Source organism: Alosa alosa, chromosome 11, assembly GCF_017589495.1.
Source record: "Alosa alosa isolate M-15738 ecotype Scorff River chromosome 11, AALO_Geno_1.1, whole genome shotgun sequence".
NCBI lineage: Eukaryota > Metazoa > Chordata > Actinopteri > Clupeiformes > Clupeidae > Alosa > Alosa alosa.
The window spans coordinates 1,840,152-1,855,786 of NC_063199.1; the positions used below are offsets into that span (position 1 = coordinate 1,840,152).

Below are 15,635 nucleotides of genomic sequence, written 5' to 3' on the forward strand. Positions count from 1 at the left end.
TATCGTTTGTACGGCTCGGTCAGAAAATCATCTCAGCCAAGTTCCTTGAAAATCGGATGCGATTTGTAACCGCTGAAACTTTTAATAGAGTTTGTATTAAATCCAATATGGCAGAAAGTGACGGGATAGGGGTCGATGAACTCGGGATGGTCCAAGGATTCAGACGCTACCTGAAATGTGAAAATCAGACGAAAAGAGTCAAGGATCACGCGCATGAACGCATGTCCAGCATTGAACTGGTGGTGGCACTAGAGCGTTCAATGTATATGCATGAAACTTGCTGTGAGTGATTGGGACAGTGTCCTGACTAACGGTATCGAGTTTTGTTATGTTAACTCAAAGCGTCACGGAGATGTTAGTCCACTTCCTGTTTGGTGGCTTCGTCGCCGTATTTGATTGGCTGTTACAGGCAAACAAAAATGAAATTCAAAAATCTGGCAAGTATCGTTTGTGCGGCTCGGGCAGAAGATCATCTCCGCCAAGTTCCGTGAAAATCGGATAAATCCAATATGGCGGAGGTCCAATATTGCGGAAAGTGATGGGATAGGAGTTGATGAACTCGGGATGGTCCAAGGATTTAGACGCTACCTCAATTGTGAAAATCAGACAAAAGAGTCAAGGATCACGCGCATGAACGCATGTCCAGCATTGAACTGGTGGTGGCGCTAGAGTGTTCAATGTATATGCATAAAAATTGCTGTGAGTGATTGGGACAGTGTCCTGACTAATGGTATCGAGTTTTGTTATGTTAGCTCAAAATGCCACAGAGATGTTAGTCCACTTCCTGTTTGGCGGCTTCATCGCCATATTTGATTGGCTGTCACGGGCAAACAAAAATGAAGTGGAAAAATCTGACAAGTATCTTTTGTGCGGCTCGGGAAGAAGATCATCTCCGCCAAGTTCCATGAAAATCTGAGGAAATTTCTGACCGCTGAAACTTTTCGTAGAGTTTGGACTAAATCCAATATGGCAGAGGTCCAATATGGCGGAAAGTGACGTAATAGGGGTCGTAATACTGCTTCATCATAGTACAGCAGCCATGGGGTCAGACCCGGTTTTGTCGGTTAAAGTTATTTTTTTTTTGCAGAATCTTGTAGACTATGTATCTCTAAGATTTAGGAGGGTGCCCAGTGACATCCCTTGGGCAATTTTGTATATTAACCCTTTCTTGTTCAATGTGTTGAATACAAGGCGAGACACTACAGGTGAATAGGGTAAAAAAAATGTGCCGAAATCATAAAAAAATAGGAAAAGCATATCAAATAAAAAGCAAATCAACTCGAATAGAATTGACTAAAATACAGTTTGCAGTGTGATAGTTGTTCAGACAATACTTCATGCATTCAAATTGGGACAAAGTAACCCTTTTCTATGTCAAATAATGAATTAATAATTTCAGATATCGCCTGTAATAATTCTAAATATGTACACTTTTCCTCTATAGTTCTTACTATAGATAATTGTCCGTGTCCAGTTCTGGCTCATCCTACCCTAAAACATGCACAGAACATTGTGCAAGGCACAACATTAACCTACACAACTGCATCTGTTAGGGCTACAAGGATTTTCACTGTGATCCATCTCCAAAATGTAGACTGGTGGCCCTCAGTAACGAATCAATGAATCTTTCTTCAAATGGCAGTTGAATTTCCAACTGAAGTATTCTTCAGTTTCCGGTTCCAAATACTTCAATACTTAAAAATGAATATTCTCTTTTTTATTGACGATTTTAGGCTCTGCGCATAGACTGCTACTGAAATAAAGAATAAAAATAAAAGTATATTTTATATAAATTACAACAGTAAAACAGACACTGTAGAAATCAGCTAAAAGAGGGCAGTGTAGGCTATAACAGTAGTCATTTACATAGCTTTGTACCTCCACTCAGCGGCCATATTATAACACTTTTTGGGCACTTATCAGGCATCTACTGTATTTCGGCGTGCACAAGACTTCACGACACCAACCTTGCTCCAGCAGCGAGATCACACCACATGATTGGCATGATGTATTCACAACACACCACATGATTGGCACAATGTATATGTACATTTTTGCTGCAGAAGGGGCGGGATATGTGTAGACAACTGCGTTACAAACTAACCCCATGTATTTATATGGAGGATTTCTTGAGTGCTCTGTCTTCTCATTAGAAAGTCTCTGGTAAACCTCCCTCCACACCTAAGAGACGTGCTAGTCAGAGATGCACCCATGGGTGGACTAGTTTCCTCTCCCACTCTGAGAATGAAATCTGCACTTCAGAAGCACCTACATACACCAAACATCCCAGTCATATACCTAACTATATTTAGAAGGCTTACACAGAGGGGTTTGTTGATATATTATTCCTAGCCTGTTTTATATAGCATTTTATTCCTACAAACATGGTAAAAATTGGCAGGGCTATTTGCAGTATTTCCTGACTTACAGAATAACTAAAAGAGATATCCAAAATTCCCTGTGTAAAAGACTTTTAATCTAATATGTTAACACAATGAAAAAGTAATTTTGAACCTGGCTTCATCCAATGTTTTTTATTACTTCAAGTGTCAAAACTGTAGTTTTCTGAGTATGAAAACTGAGCACCTTACCATGCACACAGAACTACAGGACTACTGTTGGACTACTTTTGCACCTTCACCATGACACTCACTCTCTTGAGCACCTCACCATGCACACAGAACTACAGGCCCTGTCACAAGCATCTCATGCTTGATCACCCTGAAGCACACTGGATTTTTTTACATTTAATTTATATAGTATATTTAGTATTTAGTTTTAGTTTATACTTATACTTATATTTACCATTTCTGCTGTAAGTCCATGTGGTGTGTGATGTCTGTATGCTACTGAGACTCCCTGAATTTCCCCTTGGGGATCAATAAAGTATCTATCTATCTATCTAAAACAGTTTTGCCGTTTTTGAGGAAATATTTGCTGTTCTCATGCAGGAAATACAGCATTTTGGACACTGAAAACTGGACACTGGAAACTGCATTGTACAGCATAGTAGCCTACTGTACTTTACTGCAGAAATGCAGTATTTCGGACATGAAAATACTAAAGTACTGCACTGTATTGCACTGTAAAAACTGCAGTTATTTTTTGCAAAGGAGGTTATTTGGTAGTATTGATAAATGCTGCAGATGCACAAATCTACATAAAACAGATATATTAACTGACTAAGTTAACTTATCTTATCTTATAACTGATAAATTAACTTACTAACTTACTTAAGTAACTAGGGCTAGTTTACAGCATGACATTTGTTGTGCATATTAATAAATTGCATTAAAAATTATTTTTTTATCCGATTACTCGATGAAATAATCGCTAGAATATTCGATTCCAAGAAGAATCGATAGCTGCAGCCCTACCCCAGACCCGTTACCGGATGAGAGTAGATTTAGTGAGATTTTATGAATCAGTGTCTCCCCTGTATAATAGGGTAGACCTACTAGTTGATAAAAAAGGATTTTCATATCCAACACTATATATCTGCCTTTTCCAAGTACCGGTATGTATCCTAAATTACTGATGTGTGAAATAACATAGGCTACCAGAGACACTAGGAAAATATCTATAGGCCTATCATGCAGTTGATAGCACCATACACAGTGTTTATTATTATGCAAATATTTTTAAGTGTCATAAACATTTATTTTTTATTAAACTCATGGATGGTATTGTGTGTCAGGGCTCTTTGGATCATTGAAATCAATCTTAGACACCTGTGATAATTAGTTTGCCAGGTGAGCCCAATCAAAGGAAAACTACTTAAGAAGGATGTTCCACATTATTAAGCATTCCACAGGTTTCAAGCAATATGGAAAAGAAAAAGGATCTCTCTGCTGCTGAAAAGTGTGAAATTGTACACTACTTTGGACAAGGTATGAAAACATTGGATATTTCCCAAAAAGTTATGTGTGATCATCCTACTATGAAGAAATTTGTCGCTGATTCAGAGCACAGGCGGGTTCGTGCAGACGAAGGCATAATAAGGAAGGTTTCTGCCAGACAAATTCATAGGATTAAGAGAGCAGCTGCTAAAATGCCATTGCAAAGCAGCAAACAGGTATTTGAAGCCGCTGGTGCCTCTGGAGTCCCGCAAACCTCAAGGTGTAGGATCCTAAAGAAGTTTGCAAGTGTGCATAAACCTACCATTCGGCCACCCCTAAACAATGCTCACAAGCAGAAACGGTTGCAGTGGGCTCAGGAATACATGAAGACTAATTTAAAATAACAGTTTTGTTTACGGATGAGTGCCGTGAAACCCTAGATGGTCCAGATGAATGGAGTAATGGATGGTTGGTGAATGACCACCATGTCCCAACAAGGCTGAGACGTCAGCAAGGAGATGGCGGAGTCATGTTTTGGGCCGGAATCATGGGGAGAGCTGGTTGGCCCCTTTAGGGTCCCTGACGGTGTGAAAATGACCTCGACTAAGTATGTAGAGTTTCTGACTGACCACTTTCTTCCACGGTACAAAAAGAAGAACCATGCCTTCCGTAGCAAAATCATCTTTATGCATGACAATGCACCATCTCATGCTGCAAAGAATACCTCTGGGTCATTGGCTGCTATGGGCATAAAATGAGAAACTCATGGTGTGGCCCCCACCTTCCCCTGACCTCAACCCTTGGTTGGCTAATTTCACTCCACGACTCCGCGGACCAGCAGTCTCCACGTTGCGGACCCACATCAAAACAAAACTATTTCCTGATTGGTTGAGAAATCCTACTTTCTGATTGGCCGATAGGTTAGTAACTGAACAGCAGCTCTCTGAGCTGAATGAGCGCACAGACAACAACGTTGTGTGACACGTTTGTCAAATATAGCCCTTAGAATTTCTGTGCGGCAAGTTAATAATTTCTCGGAGTGAGAAATGCCATGTGTGGCGTGTGAGCGTGTGAAGTCATTGAAATGCGTATGTCTCACGCTCAATGCGTGAGACTTGAGAGGTCTGCGTAGTGTTAACCAAAGATTCTAGAAAAGATTCATTTTTAAAAGATGCATTTAATCCAAAGTCATGTCTAGTAAGACAGCTCTCTATGTAGGGAGGGAGGCAGTAGGCAGCTGTCTTCCGTTTCAAACAGACCCACTGTGTATAAGTATAAGTATATATACTTTTTTGATCCCATGAGGGAAATTTGGTCTCTGCATTTAACCCAATCGGTGAATTAGTGAAACACAAACAGCACACAGTGAACACACAGTGAGGTGAAGCACACACAAATCCCGGCGCAGTGAGCTGCCTGCTACGGCGGCGCTCGGGGAGCAGTGAGGGGTTAGGTGCCTTGCTCAAGGGCACTTCAGCCGCAGCCCACTGGTCGGGGCTCGAACCGGCAACCCTCCGGTTACAAGTCCAGAGTGCTAACCAGTGGGCCACGGCTGCCCTGTGTGTATTCTAATGATAATCTACACTGGGTTAGGCTATTACAGGGCTTAAAGCAAGGACATTTTCTGTGCTTGAAGTTAGGCTATCAGGCATTTTTGAAGATCTAATATTATGTAGGCTAATTGCCTACTTTCAAATCTCGGCCCACGTCTGAATTCAGGCACAGTGTTTTTAACAGTTAGCCTTGATATCTAATGTGCTTTGATTTAAGCTTTAAGGCTGTTAGGCAAAGTATTGTGCCACCGGCCATAAATCAATTTGTAAAGGCAATGTCATTTTTAAAGCAACATTATTAATTGTTCTTCTCTATAACATTCTAACCGGTAACCATTTAGAGGAGAGGCCTTGGAACACTTTCCCTCTGCCACCTACTGTATGCCTGGATTAAAGACTTCTTAACAAAGCCGCCCACAGACCATCAAGATCGGCACCCACAGCTCCTTCTCAACCATGCTCAGCACCGGCTCCGCACAAGGTTGTGTGCTTAGCCCACTCCTGTATACCATATACACCCATGACTGTACCACCCATCCCACCAACATAATAATCAAGTATGCAGATGACACCACCTTGGTGGGCCTCATAACTGGGGGCGATGAGTCAGCCTACAGGGATGAGGTGCAGCAGCTACCTGAGTGGTTTGCAAGAAACAATCAACATAAGGAAAATAAAAGAAGTGGCTTCAGAAGGCACAGGGCTGACCCCGCTCCCCTCCATACATGGGGACTGCATGGAGAGGGTCCACTCCTTTAAATTCCTGGGGATTTGTTTTATCTGTGGACCTCTCCTGGGTAGGAAACACCACCACACTGGTAAGGAAGGCCCAGCAGCATGCACTTCCTGAGAGTCCTCAGAAGAAGCAACCTAGAGGAGAGGCTGCTGGTGAGGCTGCTGGTATCATTCTACTGTGCCACCATTGAGAGCATGATGGCGCACCCAATCACCATGTGGTATGCTGGCTGCTCAGCGGGCGATAAGAAAAAGCTGCAGAGGGTGATCAGGTCAGCCGAAAAATCAATAATTTGCCCCCAGCCCTCCCTGGATGACATTGCCAGCTCCCGATGTCTTTCTAGGACAAAAAGGATTATTACAGACCACCTCCACCCCTCACACCACTTTCTCACCCTGCTGTCCTCCAGAAGGAGTATAAAAACCAGAACAAACAGCTTCTATCCACAGGCCATTAAAACACTTAACATACACATGAACAAGTGAACCTCTGGTAGTATGTAAAGTTGTTTGTTGGTGCGCATATCCAAGGCAGGTGCTGGAAAAAAGTGCTAGGCTATCAAATGGAAAAAAGGGTGGAATGTCCGGACACTTGCTCCCATCAGGAATTTTTAATGACTTTCACCAGTGTTTAACGTTTCGAGCTTACGTTCTTCATCAGACTTGAATATCAGACTGACTGTCGCCATATTTATTTAAACAAGTACAAAAGGTCACATGACCCATCAGAGTGATAGGCTTAAGCCATAATTACATAGATTTACAAAACACTTATACATCAACGTCATAATATCTACAAAATGCATACTTATAGAAAAAAAATTTTTATAAATAAGTACAAGCTTCCATGACCCTATCAGAATACTTGGCTGTGCATCAGGCCGCATTAGGCAGTCATAATAAGTAAACATGATATTGGCGTCTATTCAGTCTACAGGTTACTAACCAATGCCTAGGGTTGGGCACCGAAACAATGTTCTAATATGGCACCGGTGCCGACGCAAACGGTAGTAACTGCATCGAATAACAACGTGGATTTCGGTGCCTCATTTCGGTGCTTAATAAATAGCGTTTTTTTTGTATTTTTTATACGAGGCATCACTGCATGTCATGCGCCATCTCTAATGTCTTGCTCTGATAGCAACACATTCATATACAGTTAGCTAACATAAACACTGTATAAACCAGAGGGGTGCACCACATAGGCGAGTGGACAGTGTTTGACAGCTTGCGTGAGCCCAAGTAGCTTACTTTAAAACGATATCGCGAGCTCCTTTCAAAATCTAGCAGTGGGCCTAACTACACACAAGCAAAAGGCTATGAAACAACATCAACAGTAGCCTATATGTTACAAAATATCCTTGCTAATGCGCTAACTGGCATTTATTTTAAATGTTATCAGCAAAGTTGTAAGGTGAAAACTGTATTTCACGGTGTGTTCTAAACAACATAATGGCATGATATTAATCTTTTATGTGCATGAGGCCCATATAGTATCACAATGAATTTGAAGATCATGTTAAAAGTTAGCTGGCAAAAACATAAATATGTAGGTTACATACCTGATGTCACTGAGCTGTCAAAGAGGCTAAGAAACCATCTCTGTACGTTATCCCTAATTAAACTCAGCTGACAGGTGTTAGCGCATAGCCATAGTTGCTGTTAAAATGCCTAGGCTAGCGCTGGGAATCTAAACACTTCAACACCGACATGTAGCCTAACATGTTCAAAACTATTGCGTGTTATGGGTTAAGACATGAAATTTCTTGAAGCATCTGGGAACACACTGAATTAACTGGAAAGTAGAGTCCCTGTTAGATTAGCTTGCTTGCAAATGCCGTTGTCCATGACCTGGCAGTTTTATGGAAAGCGGTTTTAACATACCTTATGGCAAACCGCCTACACTGGATAAACTAGAAAGCAGAGCTTTAGCCTACCATTGTGTGTGCATGCATGGCAAGCTGTTTTAACATTTAATTATTCGTAGGAGCAATGAGATATTGATAGTAAATTGAATATAGGCTAACAGTTCAATTTCATGTTCAAATTTGTCTTATCAATAATAAAAAAAAGCAATTCATGCTTTAGACCATTTTAATTTAAAACATTTTAAAAACAAAGTACCGGTACAGGCACCGTTTCGGCACCGGCACCGTTTTAAAAGTATCGATTTAGCACCGGTATCGGATAAAACCCAAACGATACCCAACCCTACCGATGCCTCACGTTTTTTAGGCTAGAAACATTTTATGTCACTAACTGCAAACATCACCTAACCATCCGCTAGCTCTCTGTGCCCTGAATACACCTTAAAAACATGCGATCTCTGTGGACAGCCCAGGCTCCAAAAACGGCAACAAAGATAACCTGGGCAAACCTAGCCCATAAAAACATAACAAACTGTTCCAGCAAATCACAGACGAGATGCGCGTTTAGGAGTTTCAATTGCACGGGAGCAGCACGGGAGGGAGGGGAAGGAAGTAGCGAGCTGAGATGAGTTACAAGATTCAGTTCGATGCCTAACTTCACAAAGTTAAGTGTGAGTCTGCGCAGTACTGGGGGGACCAACTGAAAAAACGTTCAATTTGTGTCAATGCCCTCCCTTTGAAAACAATGGAGTATGTTCGTCCATTTCTTTTACTGTCTATGGTAACTGAACTGCACGCACAGAGATGAGAAGGGTATGCATCATCTAACTTTTGGGGAGACGGCGAATAAGCATATTTCCCAATATGTTGGCGTGTTCCTTTAAGGTCTAGTGTGGCAACCTTGGTCAACATGTAGAATGAAAGTTAGGCCAAAGTAGGCTAATTGTGTAGCCTATTTGTACCTATTTATTGAACTACTCTTTACTGACACAATAATTGACTGGTTTTGACCATAGAAGATCATATTTGTGTAATTAGTCAATGGGCCAGATGAGATGTCGGTACCACTCAAGGTGGCAAAGGTTGCTTATAATTTTTGAAAAGATACATGTCTGTAGTTAACATTTTTGTATGATAACCCTTCTGGAGTCACAGCTAAATTAGTGTGGTTAAAGTTACCCTCCCCCATTGAAAAAACACATTTTTGACGCAGGTGCCTATCTTGCTATTGGCCTTTGTTAAAGAAATTTGCATATTTGATTTCATTATGTTTGGTATCATATTAAAGAGGACAATCTAAGCTTTCATTCAAGTCCTTTTGTGAACACTTTGGACAAATACAGCAGACCCTGGAGCTCTTCAAACTTTTAATAACACACATTTTTCTGCCATTTCCGCCTAAGTCATATTTTTTCTTTTAATCCTGTGGCATCAGGGAGCATTAGAGATACAAAATGCAAACACTGCCATACTGGCATGACTAAGGATTCAGAAAATGTATTATTTACCCATATATTATCTCATTCTGTGGTGGTGATTTTCAGCTTTATATCAGGCATGGAGTTTTTTCGAAGAAAGGTAGTTTTGCCAACCTCTGAGGTTTCCTGTGCTATTGGACTTTAATTTATACTCAACCATCTTCTGGGCTTTGTGATTTTGTAGTTTATTTTGCTATTGCTGGTCCTGTCAGTACTGTCTGACCACTTCTGATCTGCATCTGTTGCCTGAGCTTCAGAGAGTGACAAATGTATGCTTGTTTGTGTGAGGCCAAAACTGGTGCTTCAACATAACTTCTTGACCATGAGGGGTTGAGACCAGACCAGGGTCAAACCTGAAACCTAAAAAGCCTCAGGGCAGGGCCACAAACACTGACCCTGGTGCTTCACATGAAAATTAATGGTTCTCTATCAGTCAAACTACTCAGCGTTAATTAATGAGAATACACTCCTCGATCACGTGTTCACCACTGAGGTCTTCTAATAGGTCCTGTTAAGTTTCTATTGGTTCTATTATTCATTCTTTAGCGATGTCTATTACCACTGGTCTGAGAACGGAAGAATAGGATCTGAAACAACTGACGGAAGACGGAAGAATAAACATTTTCTATGAAAAAAATCACAAAAAAGCAAGTATGTCCTAGGCCACCTAAATGAAGCGGTGTGTCCAAGGGTGTGGGGAGTCCATCCCCGCCCTGGACGCACAACCCATTTGCATAAGCTGTCTGGGTATATCTCATGCCCGGACAGAGTTGGCGGTCCCACAATTCTGCTGCGAGAGGCTGGGGCTGAAGGCTGTCCTCTTCTGGGCTCGCTTGCTTGAGGAGATGGAAGCCAACGCCCCCCCTCCCAGCCCGCCTCTCTCGGGGAGGCGTTCGTGCTTCCTGAGCGGCTGCTGGTCGAGCAGGGGGAGGCGAATTTGCCGGTCGGGCTGGCTGCTGAGACCCTCGCTGGAGATTTTGCTGCGGCCTATCCAGGCAGCTCTCTGGGGTCTCACAATGATGACCCTCGCTGGAGCAGAACCTGGAGGAGAGTGTAGGGAACGATGCGCTCTTGGGGGAAACCCTATTCAGCGCGATCACCCGTCCAGGGCTTCAAGCCTTTCTCTGCCCTGCACAGGGCCCCGGCAGGAAGCGATCTCCCGTCCCACTCCCTCCACTAGCTCCGATGCCGGTACATCAGCAGAGACAGAGGTGCAGGCAGCACCCGCAGCAGCAGCCAAGATCGGCCGGTCAGCCCCAGAGGAAAAGTTTCCCGCAGCAGGGCGGGCAGCCGATGCGTGGCTGGAAGAGGAGCAGGGAGTGCTCTGCGTTTCACCTTGGTCCCGCTGGTCAGCCCCAGGCCAGTTGATGGTTGTGGCCGTCTTGGGAGGAAGGCGAGCCCCCCGCTGAATGTGCTAGGGGCCCTTCCTTGTGCAGTATTTTTTGGTCCCCAAAAAAGATGGCAGTCTTCGGCCCATCCTGAACCTCCGGCCTCTGAACGCATATTTATTACAAATTGTGTTCAAAATGCTGACGCTGCAGTGCATTGTAGAGCGTGCAGCAGGGGGATTGGATGGCCACAATAGACCTAAAGGATGCATATTTCCATGTTCCGATTCACTCTCGGCATAGGAAGTATATGCGCTTTGCGTTCGAGGGCAGAGTTTGGGAGTTCTCTGTCTTATGCTTCGGGCTTATGCGGGCTATCACCCCGCACTCTCACCAATTTGTTCAGGAAGCGTTAGCCCCTCTCAGGAGACGGGGTATTCGCATATTAAATTACCTCCATGACTGGGGTCTGCTGGCAGGCTCCAGGACCCTCCTGGAGCTGCATGCAGCCAAGATGCTGGACCATCTACGGCATTTAGGTTTCCAGAACTCAACAATTAGACTGTTGCAGTCAGTTTTGGCAGTTATTTTGAATTTAGGACAGGGTATGCGCCATCCTAAGTTAGGATTCCTAAGTTAGGACATTCTTGAGTTTGGATGGTTCTGTAATGGCCAAATTCCTATCTTAAGTTAAGATAGGCCTTTTTCCTAAATGCAGTTAGGAAACATGCTTCTGTAATACCAAAAATCCTAAACGCCATCCTAAACTGAGATAAGATTAGGGTTAGGAGGTTTCTGTAATGAGGCCCCAGGTGAACTGGGCAAAGAGCCAGTTCACGCCCACGCAGACGATCCTTTATCTGGGGCTGGAACTCAATTCAGAGAGCATGATGGTTTATCTCCAATGCGTCAGGCAGGCCTCCGAAGCTGCATCAACAGTTGCTGCTGCTGGCAGCGGCCTCTCATGCAGTTCCCCTTAGCCTTTTGCACATGCGAGATCTCCAAGCATGGTTTGCAGCGTTCTATGCACACCCTATCAGGGAAGGAACAAACGTGTTCGAGTGGGTGGGCTCTCGCCTATTGGTGTGCCCCCGAGAACCTCTCCGTTGGGGAGGGTAGCTCGCAGGCATGTAGTGAGAACGGATGCCTCCCTCCTTGGTTGGGGAGCGGTGTGCGAGGGGTGAGCAGTCCGAGGGACATTATTATTATTATTATTATTATTATTAATAATAATAATAATAATGTTTATTTCATATGGACATAGCAATTACATTGGACAAACCGGATGCATTGTTTGAGTGTTTTAGCACAGGTGCTAATTCACAACACTTGTCCATAGGTGGCTTTTGAAAAAATAGAACAATTAAAATATCAAGAAAGGAAAGAGGAAGAACCAGACAAATATAGAAAAAAAAACAACAACAAATCAAAGGCAAAAAGAAATCAAAGAAATACAAGCAATTTTCAATGTAAGGAACATAAATAGGATACAGAGCTGAGGCAATCTGAGCAAGCAATCAACCAGTTAAGGACTATTCATGTGAGCACTGTTGTTTAGACTTTAGCCACTGTTTGAGTCCTTTACAGAGAGAGCAGACTGGCAGAAAGAAATCTTGCATCTAGGGACCAGACAATCACCACAGGTGGAGGCTCGTGTGATCACTCTGTGAGAGCTCTGACGCCTGATGCAGAAAACAGTCTTGACACGTGATTATTTAGACATTTAAAAAAGAATCTTAGTGTACTAAAATTGATAAAATTTTCAAAAGTGAGAAGGTTGTGTTTCCTTTCCTTGCGGCAGTGATGTCATTTCAGTGGTTTCTGGTCCATGACATGGAGCGAGCAGCTGCAGCGGCCTCACATAAATGCGCTGGAACTTAACGGTGCATGTAGCGCTCAAGCATTTTCCCCAGCTAATCGCAGGGCGTGATGTATTGGTGAGGTCAGACAATACGGCGACGGTAGCCTATATCAATCGCCAAGGTGACATTCGCTCCCCACAGCTATGCGGTCTGACAAAAAGGTTGCTGTTATGGGCGAGGTGTCATCTCCTCTCAGTCCACACAGTTCAAGTCCTGGGAGAACAGAACAAGGTGGCAGATATGCTCACGAGGGGCCCCCAATCACTAGCCTGGCTCCGCCCTCCTATGTACTTCCGCTCAATTTTCATTTCCCTTCAGTAAGTCATTTGAGTCTACGGTAGGGAGTAGGAGGGAGTAGCTGAGAATGATGACGTTGAGGTTGTGCACTAGTTTGAGCATGACGTTATGACCAAACGTTAGCGATTATGGCAGAGTGGCTCTGGGCAGATCCAATAGTTTTAAACTTCAACAAAGTACCCACATTCAAGGATGTTAACGCTTGGCAATGGAAAGTGGCCAGACTCTATGTACATTATGAAATATGTACGAGAGTTTGTAGGACCAGGCTACCCTATCACACTGGGAGTGGCGTCTTCACCCACAGGTGGTGGAGGGGGTATGGCAGTGCTTCGGGAAAACTCATGTCAATACACTGTTTGAAGTGGTTTTCCCTGACCGAGGGCGATGCTCTGCTGGGAGTGGATGCTCTGGCACACGAATGGCTGAAGGCCTTGCTGTATGCTTTCCCCCCGAAGGCGGGCACGAAGTGATTCTGATAGCCCCTCATTGGCCTGATCAGATTTGGTTTCTGGTTTGACCCTGGTCTGGTCTCAACCCCTCCACCAATCAGAGGCATCACTGTGGGATTGTTCAGGATTGTGGGTAATTAAGTACTTATCAAAGAGATCACGAATAAAAGGCATTTATCTCAAAACAATGTTAGTGCTCCATGAACTCTTGGTGTCTATAGGAGCATATACAATCGCTTAGTACATCCGTAGCTGGTTTTAAGTCTACCACGTGCGGTTATGTTTTTATGGCTTATACCGCAATTGTCAATGGAGAAATTGCATTGAATTTTTACATCCGGCATCGGCTGTGGGCGGGACTGTGCAGCTATATTAAATTCAGTGAGGCGCGGTGGTTTATGGGATGAGTAGTTCCTTCGCTCAGAAATGAAAATATGTACACAGTCTTGTACCTTTGACTTTTTTTGGATTTTCTTCGTTTTTTCACTCGAAATTATATGTTGTATGCTTATGAGTTATGCCGTAGCTGGTTAGCCTAAGACATGCTGTAAAACTCTTTAGATACGGATTTTTCCAAACGTCAATGGGACAAATTAATGGGAATCTTACATCCGGCACCTAACCACATTTTGGCTGTGGGCGGGACTGTGCAGCTCTATAGCCGATAGAGGGTCGCAAAGAGAATGCAGAAAGAGAAGTGCCGTTCACCCTGTTACGAGTTGATGAACCACGATTGATGAAACGATTTTGGAAACAATATTTTAAGGTACAAAAAACTCTTTGGTGTTGCTTTAAAAGGGTAACATAATAAAATCAAATATGCTATATGTCTTTAACAAAGGCCAATAGTAAGATAGGCACCTGCGTCAAAAATGTGTTTTTTCAACAGGGGAGGGTAACCGTTGATAACACTAATTTAGCTGTGACTCCAGAAGGGTTATCATACAAAAATGTTAACTACAGACATGTATCTTTTCAAAAACTATTAGCAACCTTTTCCACCTTGAGTGGTACCGACATCTCATCTGGCCCATGGACTAAATAGCCTACTATGGACTTCTAGTGTAATACTTTGGACTTCTAGTCTAGTTTGCAAAATACCTCCTGTGTGTGTGAATACTTAGATTTCCATTGAAGCTTTTTTTCAGTCTTGGACTGGGACATTAGCCTAAGTCTTTTAATTAATTTGCTTCTGTAAGTGCGGGACTAAACCGCACAGCCAACACATAATCATAAAATCCAAGCTGATAGAACAGAGAGTATCCAGCCTAATCTTGGCACCTTTATTATTTATTTATTTATTTTTGTCATTGTCAAAGGAAGTCATTAAACATTTGGCAACTGTTCCGTACACCATTAGACTAAGATGTGCGCATTTATCGGCTCTGAAAACAACTCTGAAAACAACCTAAACAACTAGCAACTTTTGTATTGGTGGCTTGTTAGTTTCCATTATCACTAGAAAAGTTTGTTTGTTTACTCAACTTTCTTCTCAGGCCAATAGTGATATTTTCTGTTGGTCTCAAAGTATTTTAAATAATTGTCAACTGCGGACTTGACAATAAATGTTGCGATGTGGCCATAAATCGTTGTTGTGGCACAAAAAAACAACATTCGTTTCATAGGCGTAGGAGTTAGTGGACTGGCCTGCCAGGCAGTTTTTAGGCTACCAATCACTTCCTATCTCGCAAGTAGCCAAGGCTGAGATATTTGAGCTATTGTGTCGCCTCACAATAAAGTTTCTGAGGAACGAAATTTCTGAAGTTACTCACACTTGCCACAACACATTCGTTTTCGTTGCTCTCCTCGTCTCTCATTTCTGTATCTAAATCCATGTCCTCTGATTCAGGAAAAGGCGGAGGTGTGCGTTCAGAACTGGTCGCCATCTTGAGGATTGATTCATCATTGGCTCGAGGGCAGCGCAAACGTGGAACCGAGTATCATTTTACACCAGGGGGCAGGCTTTGTTGTGATACATTCAACAGGTCTGGGGCTGCTCGATTATGACTAAAATCATGCTTCTCTCTCTCTCTCTCTCTCTCTCTCTCTCTCTCTCCCTCTCTGAGCAAGTAAAAGTATTCATGGGTTTCATCAGATTCCTTGCCACATATGTACAATCAAGCACCTACAGTAGGGGAGAGAAAAATCAAACAGTAGTCTACAGTAAGGAAGAGACAACACGTAGCCTAAACATACATGGCTTGTAATATGGCCTAAAGTTTA

The 15,635-nt window shown here is 43.0% G+C and overlaps 1 protein-coding gene across 4 annotated transcripts in view; it reads right to left on the reverse strand.

Moving 5' to 3' along the window:
- Positions 1-15,299, reverse strand: part of snx1a (sorting nexin 1a) — a 94,593-nt gene extending 79,294 nt beyond the window's left edge. For all 4 annotated transcript variants that reach the window (XM_048256496.1, XM_048256497.1, XM_048256498.1 and 1 more), the window contains exon 1: positions 15,185-15,299. In XM_048256496.1, coding sequence (XP_048112453.1) covers positions 15,185-15,298 — 114 coding nt within the window. In that variant the 5' untranslated portion in view covers position 15,299. The remainder of the gene's footprint in view (positions 1-15,184) is intronic.
- Between the last annotated feature and the right edge of the window lie 336 nt (positions 15,300-15,635).